Source organism: Cervus elaphus, chromosome 2 (genome assembly GCF_910594005.1).
Source record: "Cervus elaphus chromosome 2, mCerEla1.1, whole genome shotgun sequence".
Taxonomy (NCBI): domain Eukaryota; kingdom Metazoa; phylum Chordata; class Mammalia; order Artiodactyla; family Cervidae; genus Cervus; species Cervus elaphus.
In genome coordinates this window covers 37,990,308-38,015,911 of record NC_057816.1, presented here as the reverse complement: position 1 = coordinate 38,015,911, position 25,604 = coordinate 37,990,308, and the positions used below count along the sequence as shown (strand labels likewise).

Genomic DNA, 25,604 nt, shown 5'->3' with positions numbered 1-25,604 from the left:
ATATGCAAATAAATGCTGATGGCTCAGAGGTGGAGAGTACAAAGCCATTTATCCATGGCCCCTGATAAGTGGACAGCAAGATAAATGATTTGTTTATAAATTCTCTTAGAGATTACACTGATGTCTCTAATTGCGTTTCTCCCCGCTTCTGAGTACATCAGCAGAATGAAGAGAGCCAGCAGGTACTTTGGATTGCATTTCCTTCCGTATTCGTTACCTTCTGACCTAGGAGATTTTTCAGTGGGATAACGAGGCCCTTTCAGTTGTGTCTGGCTGATTCATATTGCCCAGAGTCATTTCCCCGTGGCACTTCTTTCCTGCATATATTGGAAGTGACGGTGACATCTGTTCCTGCCACCCAGATCCCAGTGTTAGCTCATAAATTGGCATTTCTTGTCTGTCTGGCAGAGAGGTCATAGAGAATGTAACTGCAGGGAAATAGCAGGAATGCTGACTGCTGGCGTTAAGCCTCGTGAAGCTCAGAGCTGTGAAGGCTTTGAGGGGCCCTGAGCTTCTGGGGTGAGTCTCACAGGAAGTGAGGGCAGGCGTTGCTGTGGCCAGACTTGCACATACACGAGGCCCGTCCCTCGGAGAGCTGATGAGCTGTGCATACCAAGTACTCACAGCTCTCAGTTTCTGACGGAGCCGGAGTTTCTGTCGTTCTGTATTACCTGTAATTCATGATGATCTGAAAATCTGAAACCTAGTTAGGCGATTCAGAATAACTTAGGGCTTCTTGAAAGAGTTGGAAGTCTTTTTCTCATTGAGTCTTTTCTCTCAATGGAGAATGGTTAAAAAAAATAGATTTTTTTTTAACCATTCTCCATCCATTCATTCAAAGAGCCATTCCATATGTTCAGACAGTAACTCGCATAGAAGGATATTAGTGGATATTTTACTGTGGCTTATGTAGTATATAACACATGATAGAATCCTAGGACTGTAATAAAGCTAGCAGACAGAAATCTTCAAATGTGAACCCCATTTTTATGTCATTTGAAAGGAGATTCTCTCTGATATTTTTAATTTAGTTATTTGGTTGCAAGAAGACATAGTCAATATTTTAAGAAGTCTTTGTGTAGTCTGTTGAGGGTTTTTGTTATGTTTTGGGTTTTTTGTTGTTGTTGTTTTTTCATCTACTCATCTTCTGAGAAATCAAGACTTCTCGCAATCAAGAAAAGAAAAGAAACTGGGTTTAATATGTCTACTCTTTATCCCAACCCAGGGACTGAACCCGGGTCTTCTCCATTGCAGCAGATTCTTTACTGTCTGAGCCACCATGGGCTTCCCATTCTTTATCCACTGACTGTACAAAATAATATTTTAAAAAATAGAAAAGGAATGAAAGCTGCTCTACAGGTAAAAATGAGCCTGCAACATCAGTATGTGTATCTCTTTTAATTGACTTTGATAAAACTTTGAATCAAGAGAAGTTAAGCTTAGGTGAGGAATCAGTTCACTATGAAACAATTCTGGAAGTGACTTTCTAAAATCCAAGACCCCTAAGGCTGCCCCAAATGCCAAATCTTCTAAATATGTGAGCTGTGAAATAATAATATGTTCTTGAAATGGTTCCCAAAAATATAGGGAAAAGAATCATGAGTTCGGCACTGAACAGTGTATTGGGCCTCATGGTTTTGTTTTTTTTTTTTTTTGGTCTTGATTTTATTATAGAAGTCAAATAGTAAAATATTTTCCATTACTTAGTTGAGTACAATACAGGTAGGAATTTTTTTCCTTAAGGTATGTATGTATTAAACAGGTTTAATTCTGATAATTTGTCTCCAAATGTAGTGTTACTGAGGTTAAAAAAAAAAAAACAAGAAAATTGGTAACATAATTTTCTTGGTCCATGGAGACAATATTAGACTGAGAAAATTGAATAAGCTCTCTAGGCAGAAAGTACAATGTTACTGAAATGACATCACCATGAAAATGTTTTATGGCCTGAAATAAGTCATTGATTCCTTTTTTCTTAGACCCTGTGCTTGCAGTTTAGATTAGCTACCATTTTATGTATGTATTTTTTTTAAATAAAGATGCAGTGAGTTCTCTAAACAACCATGGGTTTTAAATTATATAGTCAGAAAATAGCATTCTTTAAATTTTTTCTGTGTATAAAGAAAGTGTTATTTGGCCTTCTGACAGAGTTAAGTGTATTAGCACCTTATGGTAGGTCCTATTTATAGTTATTTCTTTGTATTAGATAATCAGCTTTTTTTTTTGTAGGAGTATATTTGTTAATGGCTTCCCTGGTGACTCAGTGGTAAAGAATCCACCTGCTAGTGCAGGAGATGTGGGTTTGATCCCTGGATCAGGAAGATCCCCTGGAGGAGGAAATAGCAACCCACTCCAGTATTCCCGCTGGAAAATCCCATGGACAGAGGAGCCTAGCGGGCTGCAGTCCATGGGGTCACAGAGTCAGACACGATTTAGCAACTAAACAACAAACAAATATCTGTTAATATTAGGTACTATTTATATAATAAAAGAATTGTTGTTTTTGTTCAGTCGCTCAGTCATGTCCAATTCTTTGCAACCCCATGGACTGCAGCATGCCAGGCTTCCTTCTCCTTCACCATCTCCCAAAGTTTGCTTAAACTCATGTCCACTGAGTTGGTGATGCCATCCAACCATCTTGTCCTCTGTTGTCCCCTTTTCCTCCTGCTTTCAATCTTTCCCAGCATCAGGGTCTTTTCCAATGAGTCAGCTCTTCCTATCAGGTGGCCAGAGTATTCAGGCTTCAGCATCAGTCCTTCCAATGAATATTCAGGACTAATTTCCTTTAGGATGGACTGGCTTGATCTCCTTGCCATCAAAGGGACTCTCAAAAGTCTTGTTCAACACCACAGTTCAAAAGCATCTATTCTTCAGTGCTTAGCATTCTTTATGGTCCAATTAGCATAAATAAGATATTAATAGTTTCTTTTTACACACAAAAATATCCATAAATAGGTAGTCCAGAGGTGATATACTATCACTCTACATCACCAGTGACACAAGCTCTACCAATATGCTCTACTGTCTGAATTGTTTACCTTCATCCTCAAGACTGCTTCATGGTCCAAGATGACTGCTGAAGCTCCAGCAACTGTGTCTGGATTCCAGGTCAGCAGAGGGAGGGAGAGGGAGAGAGTAAAACTGCAGGGGTCTCAGCTAAGTCAGCTTCCCTTTGGGCAGCCATCTCACAAATCCCAGAGCCACATCTCCCTTCAAAACTGAGAAATAAAAATCTTTATTACAGGAAAAGTGACCAATGAAAATTTTGATTTCCATTAATGAGAAAAAAGGTTAAGAAATAAGTAAAATGAATGTTTGGGAAGCAATCCAGCCATCTCCGCCACATTGACACTGTTTCAGGGTGGAAAAATTGAAGGATAAAAGCAGGTCCTCTTGTGATAACCTACCCAGAATAATTCCCATAGAGCTCAAACCTGTCTGTTCATTTCTTATTTAATTCATATTTATGCAGCCTATTTAATACAACACTTTTCCCAAGCTGAATTTTTGTGCAGACAGCACATTTTAGGTACAAATAAGACTGTGATCTCCCAAGGTGACTTGTCTAATCAGAATCATGCATCTTTCTGTCTCTAAAACCATGGGAAATATATGTTAATCTTCATAAAGCTGATTATGTCAACAAAGCAAAAGCAGACTCTCTGTCCCCAAATCATGAACAATAATCAATCTGACTCTTTTAAAAGATGTATTTCAATGGCTAACTGAAAGTATGTTTTCTTTTATATAACTTCCCACTGTGTGAATTAAATGCATGTGTGCATTTAGTTTCTGTCAACTCTTTGCCACCCTGTGGACTGGTAGCCTGCCAGGCTCCTCTGTCCGTGGGATTCTCCAGGCAAGAATACTGGAGTGGGTTGCAATTCTGCCTCTAGGAAATCCACTGGACCCAATGATTGAACCCGAATGTCCTGTCTCCAGCACTGGCAGGCAGATTCTTTACTACTGAGTCATCTAGGAAGCCCGTGAATTACTTATATAAACTGATGAAGAAAAAAAAAAACCTTGATTCACATTATTGGATGGCAGAAGCCAACACAATATTATAAAGCAATTATCTTCCAATTAAAAATAAATTTTTTAAAAAAGTATTTATCAGTGAATTATCTATAAAAACTGATAAAAATACTTTAAAAATTTATTTTTAATAGGAAGGTAATTGCTTTACAATATTGTGTTGGCCTCTGCCATACAACAGTGTGAATCAGCCATAAGTATACATACGTCCCTTCCCTTGAACCCCCCCCACCCCATCCCACCCTCTAGATTATCCCAGAGAACCACGCTGAGCTCCGCTCTGTTATACAGCAGCTTTCTATTAGCTATCTATTTTATATGCTCAATGCCGAAGAATGCTAAACTACCGCACAGTTGCACTCATCTCACACGCTAGCAAAGTAATGCTCAAAATTCTCCAAGCCAGGCTTCAGCAATACATGAACTTCCAGATGTTCAAGCTGTCTTCAGAAAAGGCAGAGGAACCAGAGATCAAATTGCCAACATCCATTGGATCATCAAAATAGCAAGAAAGTTCCAGAAAAACATCTATTTCTGCTTTATTGACTATGCCAAAGCCTTTGACTGTGTGGATCACAATAAACTGTGGAAAATTTGTAGAGAGATGGGAATACCAGTCCACCTGACCTGCCTCCTGAGAAATCTGTATGCAGGTCAGGAAGCAACAGTTAGAACTGGACATGGGACAACAGACTGGTTCCAAATAGGAAAAGGAGTATGTCAAGGCTGTATATTGTTACCCTGCTTATTTAACTTATATCCAGAGTATATCATGAGAAATGCAGGGCTGGATGAAGCACAAGCTGTAATCTAAATTTCCAGGAGAAATATCAATAACCTCAGATATGCAAATGATACCACCCTTATGGCGGAAAGTGAAGAAGAACTAAAGAGCCTCTTGATGAAAGTGAAAGAGGAGAGTGAAAAAGTTGGCTTAAAGCTCAACATTCAGAAAACTAAGATCATGGCATCTGGCCACATCACTTTCTGGCAAATAGATGGGGAAACAGTGGAAACAGAAAGAGACTTTATTTTGGGAGGCTCCAAAATCACTGCAGATGGTGACTGAAGCCATGAAATTAGAAGACGCTTGCTCCTTGGAAGAAAAGTTATGACCAACCTAGACAGGATATTAAAAAGCAGAGACATTACTTTGCCAACAAAGGTCTGTCTAGTCAAAGCTATGGTTTTTCCAGTAGTCATGTATGGATGTGAGAGTTGGACTATAAAGTTGAGCACTGAAGAATTGATGCTTTTGAACTTTGGTGTTGGAGAAGACTCTTGAGAGTCCCTTGGATTACAAGGAGATCCAACCAGTCCACCCTAAAGGCGATCAGTCCTGAATGTTCATTGGAAGTGCTGATGCTGAAGCTGAAACTCCAATACTTTGGCCACCTGATGGGAAGAACTGACTCATTTGAAAAGACCCTGATGCTGGGAAAGACTAAAGGCAGGAGGAGAAAGGGACGACAGAGGATGAGGTGGTTGGATGGCATCACCAACTCGATGGACATGAGTTTGAATAAACTCCGGGAGTTGGTGATGGACAGGGAAGCCTGGCGTGCTGCAGTCCATGGGGTCACAGAGTCGGACACGACTGAGCAACTGAACTGAACTTGTATATGATACTGTATATGTTTCAATGCTACTCTCTCAATTTGTCTCACCCTCTTCTTCCCTTGCTGTGTCCAAAATCTGTTCTCTATGTCTGCGTTTCTATTCTTGCCCTGCAAATAGGTTCATCTGTACTGGTTTACTAGCAGCACTATTTACAATAGCTGGGACATGGAAGCAATCTAGATGCCCATCATCAGACAAATAGATAAAGAGTCTGTGGTACATATATACAGTGGAATATTACTTAGCCATAAAAAGGAATGCAATAAAGTAGTTCTAGTGAGGTGGATGAACCTGGAGCCTGTTGTACAGAGTGAAATAAATCAGAAAGAGAAAAACAAATATCATTTTTTTAAAAAAAGAGCAGTTTTTAAGAATAATTTATAGTTGCCTCTTTTAAGTGCTGTATTTACCAGTATAAATTATGTATATGTATAAACTGATAAACAGAAATTTATGAACTTACTGGATTTTTCTTAAAACAGAGCAGTTGTCTTCTCTAAGGATACATTCCCTAATAAATATGGCTTTTATTTGAAAAACTTTTAACTCTTCCTGTAAATGTTATAGCCGCTGGGATAGAACCAGCCGACTCCATTGTAAAGTACTTCATTTTCCCACTGAGGTCGTTATTGCATAGGACAAATAGACCTCTGGAGTCGTCCTCAGCCCCTCTGCTGTGTTATATAGAATAAACAAGTCAAAGAATCTCCTGTGTGATGGAAAGATTTGTGTTGAAAAAGAATCCAGGTCCCTAGGCATTACGTCTACGATGACATCACATGATTGACCGCAGTAATATTGTAAATTAGGTAGTTCGTTTTTAATGCTTGGTTTATCCTCTGTTCCGCCCTGTCCCCCATTCTCAGTCCGCATTGACTGAGCACCTGTTACACAGTAGGAGCCACGCTGAGGGCTGCAGCTACAGAAACGCAGACCATGCCGTCCTTGAGTGCACTTTCTGTGCCCCTGCTTAGGCTCGTGACCACCACTGGCTGCCTCTGGTGTCTTGTGGCCCCAGGAGGTGCAATTTGCCACCCCTGGGTGTGACTCTGGGCACGGCCCAGTTTCCTGACTTGCTCCTCACCTTCCCAGCTAAGCCTACACTTTCTGGGTCCCTGACCCTGACCACTCACAGTCCTTTCATTTCCATACCCGTCTTTTCATTCTTACGTAATGGAAAGATGCTGGAAGTAATTTCAGACCGTGTGTTTAAAAAATGGAGAAGAGAGTTGTGAAACTTTTTTAATAAAAAGAGGATTTTGTAGTATATGAATCTTTGACCAGAAACTATAGAAAATTTTATCTGATCATAATATGCATGTTGGTCAATATCAGCTGTAAAAATGTTGCTATTTTAGATGATGTTTCAGTATCCCTAGATGAATTCACTTAATAGAAATGTTACTAAAATCTTCCTTGTGGAAAACTCTCTGAAGTCAATTCTAGGGGGCAGGAATCACACTCTGAATAAATATATGGAGGAACCTATCAGATTCTTAGGTAAAGCCAACCACCCCCCACAAATCACCAAGCAAAAATTTTGCAGTGTAAATATGGGAAGTTGTATTCATTTATTCATTCATACATGCAGTCTACAAATACTTATAGAGTATGTATTATGTGCCACACTGTATTGTAAATGGTTAAAAAAAAAAAATGTAGTCTCTCTCCTCATAGAATTTATGGTGTAGTGAGAGTGACAATAAAAAGTTAAAGAAAATATTAAAAAGATTATTTTATGCTGAGAAAAGATTATTATAAAATATGAATAGGTGCTGTGAAAAAATTTCAAGGTGTCCTGGCCAGTGTGGTCAGCGAAAGTCTATGCGAAGTTCACATTTGAGATTCCAGTGTAAGAAGGAGCCATGTCAGAGGATCCCAAATTTTGGCCTTTCAGGCTGGCTTATCTAAAAAGATATGACGTTTAAAAGTTGATTATGACTCTGTTGGAATTCCCAGGAGGTTCAGTAGTAAAGAATCTGCCTGCCAATGCAGAAGACATGGGCTCGATCTCTGGGTCAGGAAGATTCCCTGGAGTAAGAAGAAATGGCAACCCACACCAGTAATTTTATCTAGAAAATTCCATGGAGAGAGGAGCCTGACGGGCTACAGTCCATGGGGTCCCAGAGTCGAACAGGACTGAGCGCACATGCATGTCTCTTTCTGTGACTCTATTGAGGTATTTGACGCATGACTTTTAGCCATGCCACATGTCAGCCAAAGTTCCGATTTCTAACCCAAGGACCTGTTTGTAAAGAGCCTCTTACCTCAGGCCTTATGAAGCCGTGGCATTGTTTGGGGCGTTCGCTGTCGCCTACGGTAAGATGCTGCTAGCGGCCCGTCATTCGGGGTGAGTGCTAACCCTGCATCTCTCTCTCTTGTGTCACCAGGCCTCCGGAACCCGTTTACAGCACTGTGAACAAACTGTGTGATAAGCCTGCTTCTCCCAGGCACTATTCCCCTGTTGAGTGTGACAAAAGCTTCCTTCTCTCAGCTCCCTACCCCCACTACCACCTAGGCCTGCTCCCCGACTCTGAGATGATCAGGTACTGCATGCGCTTTCTCACCTCATCTTCTCTGGTTGCATGTGCTTCCACGGGGACGAACGGGTTGAATCCGCCTCCACCCGCTGCTCTGCACCCTACATCTTCCTCAGGGTGGAGAGCCCTTCTGCTCCCATGGGGCAGGGGGAGACATTGAGAGCATTGATCTCCTGCTGTCATCACAGAGCCCTGACACGTGATCACACGATGCTCTAAATGTTCTCGGTCCCCATGCATTGTTAATAAGGCATTAATTATATTTTTCCCAAAGAATGTACTTTGGAATTTAATTAGCACCCTTCCCCTCATACGGAAGGTTCAAAGAGAGCTGCATTCTTGATTAGTACATTTTAAATAGTAATGCTCTGCTCCATGCATCACATCGCCTAAGAAGTTGATACTATTATTGCCGTTTCATATTTTAACTAAATTATTAAACTAATGTCATCATTTAACTGACTCCTTGAGGTATTAATGCATCCAAAACTGCAGAACTAGTTGGTGCTTACTAACCACAAAGAATATAATCTTCACCTCTACAATAGGTTATAATGCTAGGTGTTTACATCTATTGTCTTACTCAGTAACTGCCATTTTATATAAGAAAACTAAAGTCAGAGCTAAGTTAAGGCAATTCCCTCAATAAATGTGGAGTTCAGATTTGATTATAGGATGTTTTGAGTTTTTCTACAACAATTTGTAAACAAATTTTTCTAAGTCTAAAGGTTAGACAAAATTCTACATTATGATTCTAAAGCATATGTATAACAAATAGTAAAATCCTATCTTACTGAAGCAGCCAGTCAGTGAGAGAAAGAAAAAGAGAATACAGTGTTCCATAAGATAGTTCCAATTTAGTATAAAATGGGAAGATCTCAATTGTAATATTTCTACATGGAATGTGGTGCTTGTGTTGTTACATTTTCTGACAGAATATCTTCACATGGCTTCATAATATTATTATGACAGAGAAAACACAGATTTTTTGAGTGATTCGTAGTGAATAAGATCTCCTTAGAACATCATCTCTGTTCTTGGAGATTTTCAAACAATAAGTTTAGAAGTCAATGATTTGCCTCTCGAGGGGAGTTAAATACCAAATTTTAAATTATATCTAACATTTCTAGAAATAAATGAGAAACATATTTTTGGCTATGCTGGGGCATTTTCATTAGTTTGCAACAAGCAAAGCCTAACAGCTTTGCTTTTTTAAAAAATTCTTTATAAATATTAATTGAATCCTCCAATATGTTTAACAAATCATAAATCTATTTCTTGATACAGTGAACTATATGATTTTGAAGCTAAGAGGGCAAAGTCACGATAGCCATAGGGAAGTGAGAAGGCAGGCTGCAATGATGACTTGCTAGGAATTATGCATCTATAAACAGTCAGCTCCGTTAAGGCAGCTAACGTTTATTGAGCTCTTCCTCTGAGCCAGGCGTGCTGTTAAGCTCTTCTTGTGAATTATTTCTCCTAACCCTGACAGTCACCTTATGATGTAGATGCGATCGTTATCTTTGCTTTACAAATAAGAAAATCGAGGCTTGAGAGGTTACCTGACATGCCCGCGATCATCCTCCATTGAGTGGCCGGGCTGGGATTCACACCCAGGTGACCATTAGCATCTGCACTGGAATAGGCATGGTGGCAGAGACATCTTTGCTTGCTGGACAAATCCACCCATTTCTCTTTGTCTTTCCTATCTCTATTTTTATCCTGCCTTCTCATCTCCCTTCTTCTAGCTCGGTGTCAATGAATCTTTTTTTTAAACTCATGTTCTTTTCATGAACACAAAAGTCACATTCCTTGCATTCCCCTGGGGATTTTAATACATCCCTTCTTAAAAAACTCACCAGTAAGTGGATGACAGTCCACCTTTGTGTAAACCCACCAGAAATGATTCTGCTCCATTTACTTTCTATAATCTGCATGATGAAAACCATAGGGGATTTTTCCCAAATTAAAAAAAAAATAAATTACTATAATGTTGAATATGTATTTTTCTTATTACATACCCTCAGCAGTCCTGACCCCCACCCTCTATCTTCCCCTTGGGAATTCTATTTTCTATTTATTATCATTCTATCCCCTTCTTTTCCCCTCTTCTTTCCTTTCTTTTTCCATATTTTTTCTTATTTGTTTCTGGAAAAAAATAGCACACACACATATCCATTTCAGTGGTATTGTCACTGGTACACTGATACTGAAATTCTTACCCTCTTCCACACTTCTCCAGTTCAGTAAATGGCACATACATTTATTCCATTGGCCAAGCCGAAACTTGTAAATCATACTGCACACTTTGTTTTCCCTCACACCCATCATCCAATCTACCTTCAATACCCGTTGATCCTACCTTTAAAATATATCTCAAATGTATTGATTCTCCTCTACTTCTCTTACCACCACTTTAATCCAATCCTCCGTCACCTATAATAGTCCCCTCATAGGTCTCACTCCTTCCACTATTGTCCTCCTGTTTTATTCTCAGTTCAGCCAAAGTGATCTGTTAAAAATACAGATCAGCGCACTCTGTCACCTTTGCATTAAGATAAAATGCAAAGTCATTAGCATAGCATCCAGGCCGTGCATGATCTAGCCCCTGCCTGCCTCTTAAACACCTCATGTCACCGCTCTCTTGGCTGACCACACTGCTCACACCAGCCTTCTTCTTCTTTAGGAAATGCACTAAATCTCTTCCTATCTCAAGTGCTTCACACATGCTCTTTCCTCAAATCAAAAAGCTCTTCCCACACTTTGCCTGATGAACTGCTGGTCATCTTAGGTCTGAGTTTAACTTGTACTTCGGCGGAGAAGCTCCTTGAAAGAGAAAATCAGGTCCCCTGCTATAGTCTCTCTCTCTCTCTTTTTTCCCATTTGACTCAAGTAATTTATAAATGTACATTTATTTATGTGATTTGTAAACCCAATGGCTCTCTCACATTCTGGGCTGCAAGGTCAATGAGTGAAACAACATCTATTTTGTTCACTGCTATATCCCTAACAGCCCAGTCTGGTACAGCGGGCACTCAGAATTATTGAGTGCCTAAGTACATGTGGAAATAAGATCTACTGATAAGCAAACAGATACCTGTTTCAGGAACAGGTCATGACTCAAGCTGTGCTTTACCCAGTTTTTAGGAGGGGTATAAAATACCTCCGTGAATGAACGAATCTGTGCGTGGAAACAAATAACAACGGACTAAAATTCATTTTGCGTCCTTCACTTTCACCTTCAGTGTTCTTAATGGTCACTGTCTATACTGTAGATTGATTAGGTAGCTCTCAGTTCTTCATGAAGGCTGGGCAGTTCCTTTCAGAGATTATTTACTTTCTCTCCAGTGGAAAATACCTCTCTGAGCAGATGTTTCTTGAAATACAGCCAGTAATTCTGGGGACAAGTTCAAAGATTCTAGTTCCATTTATGACACCCTCACTTGCTTTTTCCACTGTGACCTTGAATAACTTAGAGAATATCAGAGGTAGGCAAGAACTAAGAACTTAAATAGACAAGCCCTTAGCCAACTCTGTTAATGATGAAGATCCCAAATCCATTGTCTTCATCAACAATGGACTCTTACTTCTACTCATGGTTAAGTAAACATATTTAGGGATCTTTTGCCTTAAAAGAATATTATAAGAAAATATCTGTTGATTCATCCAACCAAGTAATGTCAAGCATTGACATAGTGCAAAATGTTATACTAAAGGCAACTTTTTACAAAGGTGTAAATTGAAAAGGCCAACCAAAAATGTTGAAGAAATGCCTCATCTTTAAGTTGCAGTATGTGTTAATGTATATTTTTCAGGGCATTTGAGAATTTCCCACAGTGTGTTTCAGAAGTATGCCCACATTGATAATTGTAATTATAGTCTTAGATGGCAATGAATGCAACTTCTATGAAAGTTAGCCTGTGAAGCACCGTTCCCAGTATACCAGTTCATCTGTGATCAACATTTGGAAGAATGGAGGCAAGTCAGCAAAAGCAAGGAGTCAGGCACCTGTATTCTCTGCCTTTTGAATACCCAAGTTCTCAGCTCTTTGAACTAATAGCAAATATCCAGGGATGAATTAATTGTATACGCAATTTACTGCCATAGCATCATCTCAAAGAAAAGAGAAAAATTGTGAGTTTTCCTTAGCAAAGCATTTTAAATTACTTGGCAAAGCATCAGCTCCTAAGGCTGCAGATTATGTTTAGAGTAATTGACTTTTCAGACCCTGCAAAAGCAAGAAATGGGCAGAGCCTGGAATGAGACTAAAATTTGAAGCTCTATGAAAAACAAACGGTGTTTCTGTGAGGCTCTTGCTTTTTTAAAGAAAAAAGATACCTTTTTCTTTAAAAAAAAAAAAATGTAGTTTTTGATGTTGTAATTGGTTTTTCTTCTTGGAGAGAATGTTAAGTGACTCAGCTTTTAATGTTCCTGGGGCAAGGAATATCATTCTTGCCTGTTTTCTCAACATACTGACATGTTTGCATTTGTCTTTTTACATAGATGGTCCTAATTATTGTTATACTGTAATTGATAAACAGAGGTTGAGATAAACCAGATAAAGTCTAGCTAAAATATGTTGGCAGATTTTGGATAGGAAATATCTCTGAAGCATTATGTGTTCATAAAACATCATCTCCTTGAAGAGTATATTTTCATGGAACTTCTACTAGGTCACCAGGCATTACCCTAGATGCTAGGGGTTTGGAGGTGAATAAGACCATGTAAATGGAGAATTCATTGCTGTGCTTTGTGAGGTTCCTTTGCTAAAGGCTGTTGGTTTCTCCAGTGTACTTAATCTCTAGGTAACTAAAAACAGGCAATTATAAGAGATACCAATGGGAAGAATCATGCTCTGAGAGTGTCCCTTCTGTGGAGGTGTAAACACACGCACAGAGAGGAATGTTCCCCCACTCACACCTTGTTTCATCTTCTAGTATTTAAAAGAACCATTCTTAATAGGAAACTTAACCTTATCTCTCATAGGTCCATGAGACTGTTACAAGACTTCAGCCATAAGCCAAAGTTATGGTGGCCTATCTTTGACAACCATCCACTCCTTACAAACTTTTAGAAAAACTATTAATGTTTTACCTGTCTCAAAGTCTGTAACTTCAAAATCAAATATAACTTCTATACATTCTATAATAATGTTATAATAAAAGTACAGGTGAGTTTCTAAGAGTAAACGGAGGAAGTATCATCTAACTCTGCGACCCCATGGACTGCAGCACACCAGCCTTCCCTGTTCTTCACCATCTCCCGGAGTTTGCTCAGACTTATGTCCATAGAGTTGATGATGCAGTCCAACCATCTCATCCTCTGCCATCCTCTTCTCCTCCTGCCTTCAATCTTTCCCAGCATCAGGGTCTTTTCCAATGAGTAGACTCTTCAAATTAAGTGCCCAAAGTATTGGAGCTTCAGCTTCAGCATCAGTCCTTCCAATGAATATTCAGAGTTGATTTCCTTTAGGATTGGCTGGTTTGATCTCCTTGCAGTCCAAGGGACTCTCAAGAGTCTTCTCCAGCACCGTAATTTGAAAGCATCAACTCTTCGGTGCACAGCCTTCTTTATGGTCCAACTCTCACATCCATACATGGCTACTGGAAAAACCATAGCTTTGACTAGACAGACCTTTGTCCTCAAAATTTTGAAGCTCTGTAGGAGGAAAATCAGTGGAAGGAAAGGGAGGCAGAGTATAAGGGAAGGTCTCTTCCTTGAGATGAAGGCAACCCAATGTCATAGAGGAGCCAAGGACTGTGTCCAGACTGTCTAAGTTTGAGGCCTTCCTTTGACCTTTCACTCTCCAGAAAAGGGGAAAATTGGTGTGAGGATCCAGGGAAATGAAGAAAATGAATCTTCATCTAGGCATCACATACATTAGTCATTATTGTTTTCACTTGCTTATTCTGTTGTAAAACCTTGAGCTCATGTATATTTATTTTTAGTGTTATCACAAATCAGGTGACTATTTATCAGCACAGGTATATTTTGCCCAGTTGCCATAAGAAAGCTGTGGATGTTCATTTCTTTTATCATTCTTAAGGGCAGCATCCTCCTTGTTACCACTGGCGAAGTCATATGTTTCCCCCTTTATTATTACATTTATAGTTTCCCTGTAAAAGATGGCATATTTCTGAAGCACACGTGTGCGTGCTAAATCACTTCAGTCATGTCCAACTCTTTGTGACCCTGTGGACTGTAGCCCGTCAGGCTCCTCTGTCCATGGGATTCTCCAGGCATGAATACTAGAATTGGTTGCCACGCCTTCTTCCATGGGATTGATCCCACATCTCTTATGTCTCCTGCATTGGCAGGCAGGTTCTTACCATTAGCACCACCTGGGGAACCCCATACGTGACTTCATATATGTTTTTTTAATCTACTTACATAGCAATATTTCTAGCCCATGTGTACCATTTTAGGAATGTAGACAAAATGATAGCTAATCTGGAGCACAGGTTAGTAGCCAGGCACTTTCCATATGTATGAATACTTGATTCTAGTTATCCCAACAACTTTGCGGAGGGTGGGTTTTGATGCAGTAAATGGGAGAGCCAGGACTCCAGTGGGGGCTTTCCCACAGCGGACAGGCTTCTGCTCTCGGGAGCCGTAATCCCTCTCATTCACCGTGGCTCCTCCCTCAGTCCCCCACATCTTATGTCCACGCTGCCACAAATCTGTGGATCCTGAAAGAAAATTTGAGCTTTGTTCACACGATGTAATCTGGGAAATGCACCATTAAAAGAAGAAAGAAGATGCTTAACAAATCGTTGACCTTCTTTTGCCTTCTTTAAAAGGCTGATATAATCTGAAAGAATTCTTAATTTCATTTTTAATTAAAACCAGGAGAGGAAACCCTCTGGGCATGGCTCTTAAGGCCCGATTCCTTCCTGCGTTTATGCAGCAGCTTCTCCTTCAAAGGCCTTCGCTGCCTTTTTGAAGTAAAGTGATCACCAAGCCCAATTTGAATTAAGGAAACTAAGGAGAGATTAATTGACTCCCGCAAAGTCACAGAGATGGCTCTTGCCGGATTCCATTCTATAGCCACTTTTCTGTGCAGGGATTCTCACTGAAAGAAACGCCCTTGCTTTGAAATTAACGAATTTTCTATATAGATCCTTTAAAAATTTTTTTAATTTTTAATTTTGTATTTGACTATAGCCGACTAACAATGTTATGATAGTTTCAGGAGGACAGCAAAGGTGGACCCAGCCGTACATACACGTGTATCCATTCTCCCCCAAACTCCCCTCCCGTCCAGGCTGCCACATAACACTGAGCGGAGTTCCCTCTGCCGTGCAGTAGGGCATGGCTGGTTATCTATTTTAAATATAGCAGTGTGTGCCTGTATATTCATGCGTGCACGCTCAGTCACTTCAGTTGTGTCCAACTCTTTGTGACCCCGTGGAGTCCTTGCAACACCAGGCATCTCTGTCCATGAGATTCTCCAGACAAGAATACTGGAGTGGGTTTCTGTGCCCTCCCCCAGGGAATCTTCCTGACCCAGGGATCAAACCCAGGTCTCCTGCACTGCAAGCAGATTCTTTACCACTAAGTCACCAGGGAAGCCCATACATGTATATAGACCCTTTTAAAAAATACCATTTATTGTTGCTCTTCACTTTCTTCTTCTTAAAGATCTAGGAGATGTTCTTTCATTAAGAATTCAAGAATTTTTTAAGCACATTTAAAATTGCATCATGTAGTGTGAAGGAGGGGAGAAGGCACACTACTCACTTTGTTCCTAAACTCTCATTTACTCTTTGCAATAACCCTGGCAGGTCCAGAGACGGAGTCTCCGGGGCGCTTGGAAATGAACTCAGATGGGTCTTATTCCAAAATTCCTATCTTGAGACATTCAAATAACTCTCTGTGATGCAACAATCTAAATTTAATTGACTAGCTGTTTTTAAAAAGCCGGATTATTTACCTACCTGAGCTGTTATCAATATTTTCCCTCAGTTTTAGTATATTTTTTTTTGTTTGGGGAGCAATCTTTGTTTTTACTTTAGTAAACCACTGTGTTATTGGAAGCCATAAGAAACTGAAAGATAAGCTTAATTTCAAAAGCAGTTCTTTGTGGAGGCAAAGTAGTTGTGGGAAAATGCTGTGCAAAATCACTATAGCAACAAATTATAGGAACTCAGAAAGAATCAAGACAGTGACATGGAACCATAACACCCACAGCACAGATACAAATTTAAACCACTAATGTATGTTGAGTGCTTTTACGTACATGGCACTGTTCCAAACTTTTATAGGTACTAACTTATTTTATCCTCATGACAATCTCTGGGGTAGGTATGATTATTCTAATTTTGCAGAAGAGCTCTGATACATCTTTAACAAGTGGAAACAATGAGATGAGATTGTTCAAGCTGAGTATACCAGGACGTGGAATATTAATTTCATTAGAGGAAGGTTTTTGTTGTTTTATTTACTGTTGTATTTCCTGACATGTAGTCCTGATAGTTATTCTGATGATGATAGTGATGGAGAAGGAGAAGGAGAAATCAGTCGCTATCATTTATATAATCTCATTGGCTGCCAGGCTGCACTTTATACAAATTAGCCCCTTAATTCCCACCGCAGTCCAAGAAGGTACGTGCTTTTGTTAATTCTCCCTGTTTTGCAAGTGAAGAAACTGAAGTCCGGAAAGATGAAGTGACCTATCTAAGTCACTCAGGATTAGGATAGGATTTGAATCTGGCAGGCTGGGACCAGAATCGGTTCTTTCACATGTGCTCAATAAATATCTATTGAATGTTATTCTCATCAGACGTAATACTCAAGTATTAAATCCTGAGGGGAAAAAGTATGCATCATTTAACCATAGTCAGATTTCAATAGATAGATAATAAATATATGGTTAAGAGTCTATACTCTAGAATAAAAGTGTTAGCTGCCTCCACCACTGCCTAATTATGTAAACTTGAGCAGCTGACAACTACTCTGAGCTTCTGTATCCTCAGTCTTATAATAGTGATAACTGTGATATCCATTTCATGGGTTGCTGTAAAGATTTAATGAAGTTATATGTTAAGTGTAGAGAGCAGTGCCTGATAAATATGAAGTGCCCTGTTAATGTTAGCTATTTATATGTGTGTGTATTAAATGACATAGTGTGTGTGCTCAGTCGCTTAGTCGTGTCTGACTCTTTGCACCCGCATGGACTGTAGCCCGCCAGCCTCCTCTGTCCATGGTATTCTCCAGGCAAGAATACTGGAGCGGGTTGCCATTTCCTGCTCCAGGAGATCTTCCTGACCCAGGGATCAAACCTGTGTCTCTTATGGCTTCTGCATTGGCAGGCAGATTCTTTACCACTGCGCCACCTGGAAAGCCCCAAATGACACAGTATGATCCCCTAAACAGATAGCTCAGGCTGAGGTGGGAATGAGTTTTTAATAAAAGACTATTATACAAGGCCATTTTCACTCATGGCCTGATGGTGAGCCCAGTGAATTGTAAAGGAGATGAATGTTAGGGTTGGCAGTGTGAGAGGAAGGGCTATGCAAGGCTGCTTATATTTATACAGAGATCTAAGCATTTCAGAATGTAGAATTTTGTTTTCATTAAAGGATCAAAATTTACGTCTCACAACAGAAAAAGTAAATCTTCCATTTCCACTCTTTAATTCAGTTCTGTAGACCTTAAGCTCATATGAAGTGTAAAGGATCCCTTGAACAGGATTTTCAAAGTCAGCAGAGATGTGTGTTCCAAACTGAATACTAAAACCTAAGATCACTCTATTCTAGAGAAAATGAATACATTAGAGAGTGAAGAGAAGTTGTGTGGTTGACTTTAAGTGGAGGGGTGGCACATATACTGGGCCCAGCTAACCCAGTCAGAGCCTTTGTCTAAATTTTAAAATCTCTCCCCTTCAGGATGAAGGAAGGACAAAATGTGCTAGGGCCCCCAGTGTGACATGTAGGTGGAATTTCGATCAGATTTCAGCCCTAGCTCATTCCCTTGGCCAAGCATTCGTATGAACAACCTGCCTAACAGAATGGATTGGCCCAGACTGAGGCCAGGGATGAAAACCATATTTCTCTCTGTTATGTTCATCCCTCTCAAATTTATTCTGATGGTCTGCTTCCTTACTTATGCCTCTGTCATCATTATGAGGCTATCATCCTGTCAAGTCTTATAGGTTTAAAAATAATAACTAGAGGCTAATACAAGTTCAGAGATGAAAGATAACTTTGAAATAATCTAGTCAGATTTTATATGCTCCAGATGAGGAAACTGTCACTCAGCCCACAAATATGTATTAAGTGCCTATTATATGGTGGGGACTTCTGGGGATACACAATCCAGAAATGGTCAGACCCTGCTCTCAGGAGGTGTAGGGACCACTGGGCCCAGAGGGTTACTTTTGTGGATAAAATTGACAGACATTGGTACTATGGAAAAAAAAAAAAGTCTAGCAATTTATTATGGATTGTATTTTTCAAATATGCATGAATTTCACTTAGCTTTCAACCTTATTTATTCTGAGTCCATCCTGTATTTCTCCTAGATATTACAGTTATAGGTTTTAGGTACTCATTGGTTTCTAGGCATTATTTCTTTTTTAAAATTGTTGTTTATTTATTTTTGGCTATGCTGAGTGCTTGTTGCTACACACAGACTTTCTCTAGTTGCAGTGAAGTGAAATGATAGTCGCACAGTTGTGTCACAACTTTTTGCAACCCCGTGGACTAGAGCCCACCAGGCTCCTCTGTCCATGGAATTCTCCAGGCGAGAGTACTGGAGTGGGTTGCCATTTCCCTCTCCAGGGGATCTTCCCGACCCAGGGATTGAACCTGGGTCTCCTGCACTGCAGGCAGATTCTTTACCAGCTGAGCCAGCATGGCGGCCCCTCGTTGCAGTGAGCGGGGGCTCCTCTCCTGGTGCGATGCACGGGCGTCTTACCGCGGTGGCTTCCCTTCTTGCTTCGTGCAGCCTCTGGGGCATGCAGGTATATGCAGGAGCTGCAGCGTGTGGGCTCAGTAGTTGGGCTGAGCAGCGGTGGGCTCAGCAGCTCTCAGGCTCTGGAGAAAAGGCTCAGCAGTTGTGGCTCACGGGCTTAGCTGCTGTGTGGTGTGTGTGATCTTCCCGAATCAGGAATCAAACCTGTGTCTCCTGCATTGGCAGGCGGATACTTTACCACTGGACTGCTAGGGACGCCTCAGACTGTTTTCATATGAAATCGGAAGGTCGAGTAATAGCCCAGATTTCCTTCCAGCTCTCTGCATTCTCACATGTCAAGCTGCTAGATAAATTCTTACTGTCTTGCTAGCACTAAGTTCCTTGTAGGGAGACCTTCAGGCTACACTGGTTTTGAGGAAAGGCACCGTGAGTAAAAACAAAAGTCTCTGACCAGACCATCAGGAGACCAGTCCACCAGGATAATTTCGAAATTCTGAGACCCTCCCTTTCTTCTCTGCAGGGGTTTGGTGACTCATGCGTTGTCCTAAACAACCATGTCCGCACTCCTATTTCCCGTTATTTCCCCAGAGGACACTCCTCACTTAGGACAGATCGCTTTGTCTCCTCACCTTTGTCCCTGTCCCAGCCCTTAGAATGATGTCGTTTCAGATCTCCATCTCTTTTCCCACTGTTGTCCACACTGGCGCTCCATGCCTACACCAACCTTCCAGGCGCTGGGCGGTGTCTGGCAGGGGCAAAACGAGAAGCCTTCCCTTCCTGCCCTGGACCAGGGCTCCCAGTGGGGCGTCTTGTGTTCACAGCCCTGAGCCCCACGCCTCCGTGTTTTGACAGGTTCTGTGTGGGACTCTTGGTCCGCTGGGGCTTTCTCGTTCAGGTGAGGGTCTTGCCATCCCCGTTTCTCTTGCTCTCTCCAGAGCAGCTCTGTTTGTGTCCCAGCCAGACTTCTTGTCCTGATTTTCATGTTGGAGCCTTTTCCTCTGGGATCTTTGGGACCCATGAAAGCAGCCCTGTAATCTAGACTTTTCCAGCAGAGAAGCAAAGAAGACAGACTGTTCTTGGTTGGGCAACTTTAGCATTTTCATTTTCCAGAGCATCAAAAACCTTCTCAGGAGACAATCTACTTTTTAGAATCCCAAAGTTAGAAATTACAACAGAAGGGATGGGGATGATGACTGTGGGAAGTCAAGGAGTGGCTGGAGGTCTTTCCAGTGATGCTTCAAGCAGCTGCAGGCCTCCAGTTGGTCAAGAGTTCCTAGAAATCTCTGGTCACAGACCTCTATAAATCACAGACGAGGAGAGTTGCCCTTCCTGAGTCCTCCTCTGGACGTAGGGCGTTGGTTTCTTCCCTCCTCTCTCTCTAAAAGGCCCCTTGCTATAGCCCCCAGTGAGACCTCTCACATGAAGAATCCTGCAGCCCCTCTGCTTCCTTCAGTCATGTGTGTGCCTGCTCAGTCGCTCAGTCATGTCTGACTTTTTTGCAACCCTATGGACTATAGCCCGCCAGGCTCCTCTGTCCATGGGTTTTCCCAGGCAAGAATCCTGGAGTGGATTGCCATTTCCTCCTTCAGGGGATCTTCACGATCTTGAGATCCAACCCACGTCCCCTGCGTTGGCAAGTGGATTCTTTACCACTGAACCACCAGGGAAGCTCTGCTTCCCTTAGGTCAGCAAGTGAAAAATCCACATATATTCAAAATTTGGGCTCTTTCTAACTCCACATCTGCCCACTCAAATTGACTTTGTCTTTAGACCCTTCCTTTTTTCGTGCTAGGTCCAAAGTCAGCTGCTGAGAGAGTTGGCCAGCAATCTTTAGTTCTTCTTCATGCATTTCCATCCCCTAATACCCAGGGGAGTAGTGAACCTGAAGAACAGACCAAGTCAATCTGCCAGTCTTCCACTAGTAATAACACTGTGTAAATGAAAATGGAGTTTCCCTGTCATGGAGTTTTCCTTTCTATGGGTAGGAGCAATGCTGTGTGTTCATATGACACATGAGCAGATAGCGACATTCTGTATAGAATGGCAGATGGTCAGTGTTCACTTGACACGGTGACTCACAGTTCAAAAGGCAGCTTACATTTAATGGGAGCTCTTCTCCCTGCTGAAGGCAGTGCCTGGAAGGCTTGGTAACTGAGAGGAATCCTTAACTCTGAGTTGTAGTTCACCCTTACTCTCGTGGGAGAAAGTGAGACATAACACTTTTCCCTGAGATTTCTGAATTAGGCCACAGAAACGGATTTTCTTCATCCTACCTATTGTGCATTGTAACAGGTAATGTCTACTGTTTGTTAAAGTCGGTTTTATTTGTAGTCTACACATGTCAACAGCAGACGCTCTGGAGAAATCACATCATGTGTGGACTCCTCGAATGTGTCTTACAGGGTTTGAGGTTTGGGTCCTCGGAATGTACACTTCTAGGTTTTCAAAGGTGGGATCAAGGTCAAGAGCAAGCAAACCTCTCAGAAACTCTGATTAACCCTGTGAAGGGTAATAAAGCAAAAATCAATTCGACAAACTTAGAAGATTGAAAAGGAACAGATTAAGACATGCAAAAGGACTTTATTTTCAGCACCAGTCACTCTTCAAGTTTGCTCAGCATGCTGAGTAAATGTCAGTGTCTGGCAAGATGAGAGTAATTGCCATTCCCTTTCTCTTATGTTGCTTCTACAAAGAAAAATTTCTTGTTGTTCCAACTGTAAAGAAAAAGAAATGCAAGGAAATATGTGTTGCAAGTAAGGATAAAGCTAATGGTATATCCTGACAGCCCTAAGTATCGTTTAATTATAAAATGCTTGATCAGAAAGGACTAGAGAAGATTGCATCCCAACATTCTTTTTAATTGAGAAAATAAGTCCAGCAAAATTAAGAGACTTAACCAAGATCACACAGTTGTACGAGTAATTTGTGGCAGATAAATGACTCGAGTTAGAGATATCAGGTGCCAATGCTTTTTCTCCCATGCCAGTTAGTAATTTTAACTAAACACAGTCTTTTAGGATGTTTCGCACTAAGGAAGGTTACATATCACAGACCAAGCCTGGAAGGAAACAGAAATGTTCCTTCAGAATAACAATGTTTACCTTGAAGGAATATGATTTGAATGGGAAAGAAATTGTTATTTTTAACTTTTAACAATTTTTAAAATTCAGTTAGTTCAGTTGCCCAGTCGTGTCTGACTCTTTGCGACGCCATGAACCACAGCACGCCAGGCCTCCCTGTCCATCATCAACTCCCGGAGTCCACCCAAACCCATGTCCATCGTGTCGGTGATGCCATCCAGCCATCTCATCCTCTGTCGTCCCCTTCTCCACCTGCCCCCAATCCCTCCCAGCATCAGGGTCTTTTCCAATGAGTCAGCTCTTCCCATCAGGTGGCCAAAGTACTGGAGTTTCAGCTTCAGCATCAGTCCTTCCAATGAACACCCAGGACTGATCTCCTTTAGGATGGACTGGTTGGATCTCCTTGCAGTCCAAGGGACTCTCAGGAGTCTTCTCCAACACCACAGTTCAAAAGCATCAATTCTTCTGCATGCAGTCTTCTTTATAGTCCAACTGTCACATCCATACATGACCACTGGAAAAACCATAGCCTTGACTAGATGGACCTTTGTTGACAAAGTAATGTCTCTGCTTTTTAATATGCTGTCTAGGTGGGTCATAACTTTCCTTCCAAGGAGTAAGCGTCTTTTAATTTCATGGCTGCAATCACCATCTGCAGTGATTCTGGAGCCCCAAAAAATAAAGTCAGCCACTGTTTCCACTATTTCCCTATCTATTTGCCATGAAGTGATGGACCAGATGCCATGATCTTAGTTTTCTGAATGTTGAGCTTTAAGCCAACTTTTTCACTCTCCTCTTTCAATTTTATCAAGAGGCTCTTTAGTTCTTCTTCACTTTCTGCCATAAGGGTGGTGTCATCTGCATATCTGAGGTTATTGATATTTCTCCCAGCAACCTTGATTCCAGCTTGTGCTTCCTCCAGCCGATCATTTCTCATGATGTACTCTGCGTATAAGTTAAATAAGCAGGGTGACAATATACAGCCTTGACATACTCCTTTTCCTATTTGGAACCAGTCTGTTGTTCCATGTCCAGTTCTAACTGTTGCTTCCTGACCTGCATACAGATTTCTCAAGAGGCAGGTCAAGTGGTCTGGTATTTCCATCTCTTTATGAATTTTCCACAGTTTATTGTGATCCACACAGTCAAAGGCTTTGGCATAGTTAATAAAGCAGAAATAGATGTTTTTCTGGAACTCTCTTGCTTTTCCAATGATCCAGCAAATGTTGACAATTTGATCTCTGGTTCCTCTGCCTTTTCTAAATCCAGCTTGAACATCTGGAAGTTCATGTATTGCTGAAGCCTGGCTTGGAGAATTTTGAGCATTACTTTACTTGCGTGTGAGATGAGTGCAATTGTGCAGTAGTTTGAGCATTCTTTGGCATTGCCTTTCTTTGGGATTGGAATGAAAACTGACTGTTTCCAGTCCTGTGGCCACTGCTGAGTTTTCCAAATTTGCTGGCATATTGAGTGCAGCACTTTCACAGCATCATCTTTCAGGATTTGAAATAGCTCAACTGGAATTCCATCACATCCACTAGCTTTGTTCACAGTGATACTTCCTAAGGCCCACTTGACTCACACTCCGCGATGTCTGGCTCTAGGTGAGTGATCACACCATTGTGGTTATCTGGGTCATGAAGATCTTCTTTGTACAATTCTTCTGTGTATTCTTGCCACCTCTTCTTAATACCTTCTGCTTCTGTTAGGTCCATACCATTTCTGTCCTTTATTGAGCCCATCTTTGCATGAAATGTTCCCTTAGTATCTCTAATTTTCTTAAAGAGATCTCTAGTCTTTCCTATTCTATTGTTTTTCTCTCTCTCTTTGCATTGATTACTGAGGAAGGCTTTATCTCTCTTTACTATTCTTTGGAACTCTGCATTCAAATGGGTATATCTTTCCTTTCCCCTTTGCTTTTCGCTTCTCTTCTTTTCACAGCTATTTGTAAGGGCTCCTCAGACAGCCATTTTGCCCTCTTGCATTTCTTTTCCTTGGGGATGGTCATGATCCCTGTCTCCTCAAATTAATTGTTTATAAAACCAAGTTTAAGTTTTGTTATTAATACTAAAAAATAAATTTAAGATTCCCCCCTTTAGACTCAGCAATTTCACTGCTAGGCATAAACTCAAGAGAAATGAAAACATATCTCTACACAAAACTTATATACAGATGTCCAAAGTAGCATTAGTCGTAATAGACAAAAGCTGGAAATAATCCAAATATCCATCAGCTGGTGAATGGATAAAGACCATGTGGTATATCCATGTTGTTGTTCAGTCACTCAGTCATGTCCAGCTCTTTGCAACACCATGGACTGCAGCACACCAGACATCCCTGTCCTTGCCTGTCTCCTGGAGTTTGCTCAGACTCATGTCCATTGATTCAATAATGCCGTCCAACAATCCCATTCTCCATCACCCCCTTCTTCTCCTGCCCTCAATCTTTCCCAGCATCAGGGTCTTTTCCAATGAGTTGGCTCTTTGCATCAGGTGGCCAGAGTATTGGAGCTTCAGCACCAGTCTTTCCAGTGAATATCCAGGGTAGATTTCCTTTAGGATTGACTGGTTGGATTCTCCTTGCTATCCAAGAGACTTTCAAGAGTTTTCACTAGCACCACAGTTAGAAAGCATCAACTCTTCAGTGCTCAGCCTTCCTTATGGTCCAACTCTCACATCCATACATTACTCCTGGAAAAACCTTACCTTTGACTAAATGTACCTTTGTCAGCAAAGTGATGTCTCTGCTTTTTAATATGCTGTCTAGTCTGGTCGTAGCTTTTCTTCCAAAGAGCAAGTGTGTTTTAATTTCATGGCTACAGTAACCATCTGCAGCGATTTTATATCCATATAATGTAATATTATTCAGTGAGCAAAAGGAGTGAAGTACTAAGACATGCGACAGCTTGTAAGAACCTTGAAAAACCATGAATGAGAAAAGCCAATCATAAAGGACCACATATTGTATGATTCCATTTATATGAAGTGTCCACAATAAGCAAACCTATAGAGAAAGAAAGTAAATTAGTGATTGCCTAGGGATGGTGAAGGGGCTTGCATAACTCAGTGAATCTATGAGCCATGCCATGCAGGGCCACCCACGATGAACAGGTCATAGTGAAGAGTTCTAACAAAACGTGGTCCACTGGAGGAGGAAATGGCAACCCACTCCAGTATACTTGCTTCAAGAACCCCATGAGCAGTTCATGGGGTACTAGAAGTGACCCTTGAGAGTCCCTTGGACTGCAAGGAGATCAAACTAGTCAATCCTAGAGGAAATCAACCCTGAATATTCATTGGAAGGACTGATGCTGAAGTTCCAATACTTTTGCCATCTGTTGCAAAGAGCTGACTCACTGGAGAAGACCCTGATGCTGGGAAAGATTGAGGGCTGTAGGAAAAGAGGCCAGCAG

General features: G+C 41.0%; 1 protein-coding gene across 31 annotated transcripts in view; it reads left to right on the top strand.

Annotated features, from left to right (window-relative positions):
• Window positions 1–25,604, top strand: part of DLG2 (discs large MAGUK scaffold protein 2) — a 2,231,561-nt gene that overhangs the window by 1,669,250 nt on the left and 536,707 nt on the right. For 26 of the 31 annotated variants that reach the window (XM_043918879.1, XM_043918871.1, XM_043918860.1 and 23 more), the window contains one exon: window positions 8,049–8,204. The exons of the other annotated variants lie outside the window; for them this stretch is intronic. In XM_043918879.1, coding sequence (XP_043774814.1) covers window positions 8,049–8,204 — 156 coding nt within the window. The remainder of the gene's footprint in view (window positions 1–8,048; window positions 8,205–25,604) is intronic. 31 annotated transcript variants of the gene reach the window in all.